The sequence below is a fragment of the Sinocyclocheilus rhinocerous genome, unplaced genomic scaffold (genome assembly GCF_001515625.1).
Source record: "Sinocyclocheilus rhinocerous isolate Xijiao unplaced genomic scaffold, SAMN03320098_v1.1 scaffold1191, whole genome shotgun sequence".
Lineage (NCBI taxonomy): Eukaryota > Metazoa > Chordata > Actinopteri > Cypriniformes > Cyprinidae > Sinocyclocheilus > Sinocyclocheilus rhinocerous.
In genome coordinates this window covers 524,437-530,436 of record NW_015636560.1, presented here as the reverse complement: position 1 = coordinate 530,436, position 6,000 = coordinate 524,437, and the positions used below count along the sequence as shown (strand labels likewise).

General features: G+C 36.2%; 2 protein-coding genes across 2 annotated transcripts in view; both read right to left on the bottom strand.

Moving 5' to 3' along the window:
• Positions 1 to 4,297, bottom strand: part of LOC107747928 (interferon-induced protein 44-like) — a 15,849-nt gene extending 11,552 nt beyond the window's left edge. Inside the window, exons 1-5 of the mRNA XM_016562539.1 lie at positions 4,230 to 4,297; positions 3,184 to 3,371; positions 3,026 to 3,095; positions 1,746 to 1,944; positions 1,413 to 1,571 (exon numbers count right to left, since the gene is read on the bottom strand). Of these exons, the coding sequence (XP_016418025.1) occupies positions 1,413 to 1,571; positions 1,746 to 1,944; positions 3,026 to 3,095; positions 3,184 to 3,337 (582 nt within the window). The 5' untranslated portion in view covers positions 3,338 to 3,371; positions 4,230 to 4,297. The remainder of the gene's footprint in view (positions 1 to 1,412; positions 1,572 to 1,745; positions 1,945 to 3,025; positions 3,096 to 3,183; positions 3,372 to 4,229) is intronic.
• Positions 4,298 to 4,883: 586 nt separating this feature from the next.
• The window catches only part of map1sa (microtubule-associated protein 1Sa), a 39,641-nt gene continuing 38,524 nt past the window's right edge, over positions 4,884 to 6,000 (bottom strand). Inside the window, exon 8 of the mRNA XM_016562541.1 lies at positions 4,884 to 5,880. Within this exon, the coding sequence (XP_016418027.1) occupies positions 5,725 to 5,880 (156 nt within the window). The 3' untranslated portion in view covers positions 4,884 to 5,724. The remainder of the gene's footprint in view (positions 5,881 to 6,000) is intronic.

Genomic DNA, 6,000 nt, shown 5'->3' with positions numbered 1-6,000 from the left:
TTTTCTATTAATTATTTTTTTTTTGTCCCAGCCGTTAACAATCTACGTGACTCCGCCAATGTGGATTTTTATTTATTTTTTTATTTTTTTCTGTGACTAAGCGACTAATACAATTTTGGTCGACCAAGCCTCTTCTGGTCAACGATTAGTCGTCTATTAGGGGGCAGCCCTAATGGATGGCTTGTACGAGCTCAGCAAATTCAATTCAATTCAAGTTTATTTGTATAGCGCTTTTTACGATACAAGTCGTTGCAAAGCAACTTTACAGTAAATTAATTTTCTACAATATTTAGTGGTAGCTTATCAGTGGCGACTGTCAGTTAATGTACATATGGCAGAAATGTATGGAAAAATCAATTAAAGACGTAATCAAACAGACGATGAACACTATTTGGATGTTGGATTGGACAAATGGATCCGCACTAGTCTTCCTTCAGCACACAGAAGGAGACAACACCGGTAATATCCACACAATGGAGTTTTATTGAATGGATTGGTTTGAAAATGGAGCTCAATGACTTGAGTTTGTGACTTAAGCCTGGCTCACACTATAGGATTTTTAGCCTCCCTATTTTGGAGCTCCCACCCCGTTTTGGAGTTCCCGCCCCCATTTCGAGATCTCCGGGCTGCAGTTAGACCCTTCTCTCTGACCTGATAATCTTAATAATATCTTGTAGTGTGTGATGCGCCACGATGTTAAAATCTTGTAGTGTGTGCATGTTTAAGATTTGAGGCAAGATAATCTGCAAAGATTCTCCTTATGTGTGTGCTGCAACCAAATTTCATAATCGGTTAGGATTTTAAAACTCCTGTAGTGTGAGCCCGGCTTTAGCTAACACGGTCTTTGAGGTTTGCAGGTTGGTGAATTAGCCGGAATGCTGAGGCAGACGATGGACGACGACTGGAGGTGCAGGTAAGTACAGCAGAAAAGAGTCAGGTAAGTGATGCACTATCGAACAACAAGACCAGACACTGGTGTGGTGACGGGAAGGTAGTTATAGGCAATGGTTGATTAGTGTGGACAGGTGAGTGGGTGGAGCTGGAGGATCTGGCGTGGCTGGTAACTCCGTTACATAAATGCTCAAACTCTTTAAAGTCAGAGGAATCTGATTGGCTGTTAAACACATGGTCTATGTTTTTATAATAAATCAGGAAAAAAATGTTCTGAAAGTATTTCCAACATATCTGTGTTGTTAGCGTTAAAACTGTGGTGTGGACATCCCTATTCTCATAAAATTAAAATGATTTTTAAAACTTTACTTTTATTGTTTTATCCTTGGTGTGAATGAGCCTCAATGCTATACTGTAAATCTTGAAGTTTTAACACTGTATTTTAACAATAAAGTATTGCCAATCACACTTGTCTGTTTTTACTGTAAGTTTAAATGTCATATTATAAAGCTTAAATGTACCTGGTGTCCCTCTGGTGCGTGTCCTTTAATGACAGACAGTGCATCGTGAAGAGTCAGTCCAGTGCTTTCTCCTTCACCTACACCCATCACGTCACACAAGACCAGAGCTGTGGGCTCGTTTGCATTCTCTCCTGCTCCTCTGATGTTGTACGAGCGAAGCTAAGATGCACCAAAGAAAACAGGAGAAAACTAACCACTACTTTCCACAAAAAGACTGCAAAATATAGCTTGAACCTCTCAACATATGAAGACAACAAGTCAATGAAACCTTCAGAACCTTCCAAAAATGATTCTGTTTGACCACAAACTTTTGCCAGTTCTAGTCACATTTACCTTTTTAGTGAAGCTGGTGGAGGATGAAGAGCCCACCATGGCTCTGTTGATGACCCGTCCAGAGAAGACAGACTGGACAGAGCTGATGAAGCTGGACTTTCCAGCACCGACTGGACCGACCAGCAAAACTCTGGCTTCGGTAACCGTCTCACTGGCTGGTTTAAATGACCTGACAGACTCCATCAATGTCTCTCTCACTCTAAACACAAAGTTTAAGTCAACATTAAAGGCATTTGATACCAAAAAAATCCAGTTTTAACCCTTTCGTGGACAGATATTTGTAAGCCAATTTGAACCATTTAAGTTATAGTACCATGTCCCAACCACCAACTGGCAAACCCCCAAAGTGTTGTCGACGAGTCCATCTAATTATTGTCTTTGTAACTCTTTTTTTGTTCTGAGATATTGCATAATATAGTCAAAAAGCCAGAAGGAAGAGGAGACGCACCAAGTACCTCAGGAATAAGTGTTAAATCCTTTTATTCTCAGAAAACCAGACAGGTACAAAAAATATGTTTCAGCTAAACAGGATATCATAAATACTTTCCAGATTTTAACAATATTTTGTACTTTTTTTTTTCTGTGACAGAAAATATATCTGTCCACTCCAATGGACGCCATGCACCAAAGGGTATAATTCTGCCTATAGGCCTATATATATATTCTGCCTTATTATTATTTTTTTTTAATTATGATACTTAAACTTGATGATAATTGACTGATCATTTACACTTGAATGGTTTTATTGAACAGAAATATTAAATAGTCTTAAGATTTGATCATTTTTTATTTTATTTGATCAGTTTTTATTGATTTATTTCAAGCTTACAGTCTATATTTATTTATTATGTCATATACAAGTGCAGGCATGTATACATGTATACATTTACATGTGTGCATGATTGCGTTCGAGTGTGTGTTTGTATTTGTGCTCACATGTGCATGAATAGCCCAACACCCATACACACACACTCCTACCCTTTGTTTGTTACACTTCACTTTTCTGTGCTGTCATGACATATCTTGTTGTTATTTAATATTCATACGTGTATTCATACTATTTGCTCATAGTAAATGTTTTAAGACCACACATTAAGTTCTATTGATTCACTTTTTATACCTTTGATGCATGGTGTCCACTACAGTGGACAGATATGTAACTCCCTCAAAATAAAATATATTTTTAATTTATATATATAATTTTTCACTTGTGTAAAAGTAAAAACAAACATGATTTAATAATTCATGCATGAAAGGGTTAAAGTGGTTGGTCTACTTACTCTTCACTCCACTCCATATTTCTCCACTCATTTTCCAATAAGGATGAAACTTGAAACTTGGAACTTGGAACTTGTTAAAGTATAAAATCACTAGTTATGAAGCGAACAGTTAGAGTTGATTAAGTATTTGCAATATTGTTTGAATATGTGTATAATACCTTCAAGAATAGGAGGTGGAGTTGCATTTTCAGGTGTGCTAGGATAATTGGAGCCTGAAGAGGAGGCTGGACATATACTGACTAGTGTGCTGAACACTGGGGATGGGGTAACATTGACTTCTTCAGGTATGCCAAAACGGAATCCTTGATTCATCTTTGATCAGAGAAGAGAATGTTTTCTGATCCGTCTAGAATCAAAGGCAATCAAAGACAGCAGCACACGATACAAGATTATATAAAAATATAAAAAGTATATAAATATATAAAGTACATAATATATGTTATATACTATGTATTATATGTTATTGTTAAAATTATGGTGCTAGATTCTCTTTGTAATTAAAAAAATAATACGTTTTAAATATATTTATACTGATATAGTTGTGCAATTGTAGAAAAAAATCGAAAAATTACATACTTTTGATGATAAGATTTTATTATTCACATTAAATTATAACCATATTATAATACCAATTCTTTTTAGGGGGTCGAAATGTGACTAGTTTGCATCACCCAGAAATTTTCATTGAGCACAAGGTGGCTCAATGCAAATCAAATTAAAACAGGTTTTGTTTTTTTACATAGGCCTAGTTTTTATGACATGTCATTAATACCGCAAAATATAGCGTTTTAACGACACAGTATCTCGTTTAACGACATACCATCTAAGAAAGTATATCTTTTAAACGAATAGCATCTCGTTACGACGAGAAAATTTGTTTTAAAGAGAATATGTGGTTTTTAACGACAAAGCATCTCGTTACTACGAGAAAACCGTCATAAATACGAGAAAATATATAGTTTAAACGACATAACTCGTTATTGCCACAGCTGAGTGGGGGGGAAAATGTAGCAGCAAGGCGCCACAGTAAAGTCTTTTAGGGGATCGAGATGTGAATAGTTTGCATCACATATATGTCAGATCTCTCTCAAACTTTCAGAATCGGTCAGTGCATTACCAGGGTTATTATTATCGGTTAGCATAACATTTTTGTGAGGAACACAACTCAGGTAGGTTATTGCAAATCAAACTAAAACATACTCACAACAAAGAGAGCGGTGAAACCAAGTGAAATGTGTCAATTCTGAGAAAACGAAAGTACTGTAGAGTTTGTTGTGTTTGTTTGATATCTGGCCAGTAGAGGGCTGCCATTTCATAGATTATTGTTAAATGGAAAGCCAATATAAATCAGCAACACACTTAAATACCAAGTAAAAAATGTTTCACGTCTTTCAAGACGTTATTTTATAAGCACATTCGCTAAGAAGCATACTTGTAATTTTGTTTCGGAAGATCCCAAATGATTCTTACTGCTGCTTAGAGAGAGATGATGGTGTAGGTGCTGAGTAATATATCTCAACACAACCGTATTGACCAATCAACTTTCAGGACGGAATTTCATCCAGTTTTAAGATACTTTATTTTTTGCTGTCATACAAATTAACGCATACCGTAAGAAATTTGCAGTTTTCTGGATGATTTTCATAGCCCTTACACCATTGCAGAAAGGAAAAAGAAAAGAAAAGAAAAGAAAAAAAACACTGTACTTCCATTCATAATTTACGAATTTTATTTAACATTTGAAAATATGCTTACATTTATGGAATTCAGTACTGAAACATTTAAGCCTGTTAGTGACATTAACTACACTTGCTATGATACTATGATATTTGTTTTCTTTTTTGGCTTGTTAAGAATTTAAATTTCTTGGCTTTCACTACATATATTTTCATATATGCTTCACAAAAAAATACTTTACTTTGCTACAGTGTTCACACACAAGTCATTTGATGCACTAACATTTTATCTTGCTTACACTGCGAAACCACACTTTCCACTGAATGTTTTAATCTGGAAATGTATTTGGTACAAATTACTGTACTAGAGAAGTGTTTATCTAGCCAGTATAGCGGTGTCTGTTCATGTATTGACAAAGGCGGTGCAGTTCTGTAAACAAAACATAATATTTTAATTGCCCTCATTTTCTCTCTAGAAGAAAACAAACTTGCTAAAGGTCTCACTGACAGACCAAACAAAATAATAAAAAATACTGTGGAGTGCAGGATCTGTACAGTGAAACACTGGAATACATCTGCCATTTATAAACATATCAAGTGTTAACCTGCATGTCTGACTCTATTCTGCCATAGTTTTCCAAATGGCATCAAAACTGTGCAAAATGTATAAGTAATGTAGGACCATAAGATATGGTAAACTGTTCAGATGAAACTTGATGCTAGATAATCAACAAGATGCAATGAATAAAATCACATCGACAAGTGTAAAACTGCTAAAAATAGCCATAAAGAAAAGAAATGGCAACATAGGATTCTGTGTGAACAGAGTAGACTAACATTTCAATAAGCAGCAAGTGTAGATGTGTAGAAGTGTTAACATTACAGATAAGTCATTCCTGATGAATGGAACTGAAATGCTTCGTCCTGCTGCTCAAGATAAGACGTGAGAAACTGAGAGACAACATTTTGAAAGTGAACAGAAGTGCTCTAGTGACAGGCAGGGGTGTGATTCTTCAGGTGTCTTTAAAACTCCACTTTGCATGCTGGGAAGGTCTCGTCCTGCATGGCTACGGTGCTGTTGCTCCCAAGTACCGTGATCGCTAGATCTCTCTGCCGTTCGTGGGTCTCCTGGTACCAGCGGTGCATAGCCAGCGAATCAAACGTGGGGATCAAAGTCACCTGTAGGTGAACAGAAAAGCTATTAAACGACTACTAATCAGTGAACTGGTCAAGTATCTAACTGTCTTTTGTGTGAATTTCAACCTCTGTAGAGATCTGACGTGTTGAGTGCGAGTAAAC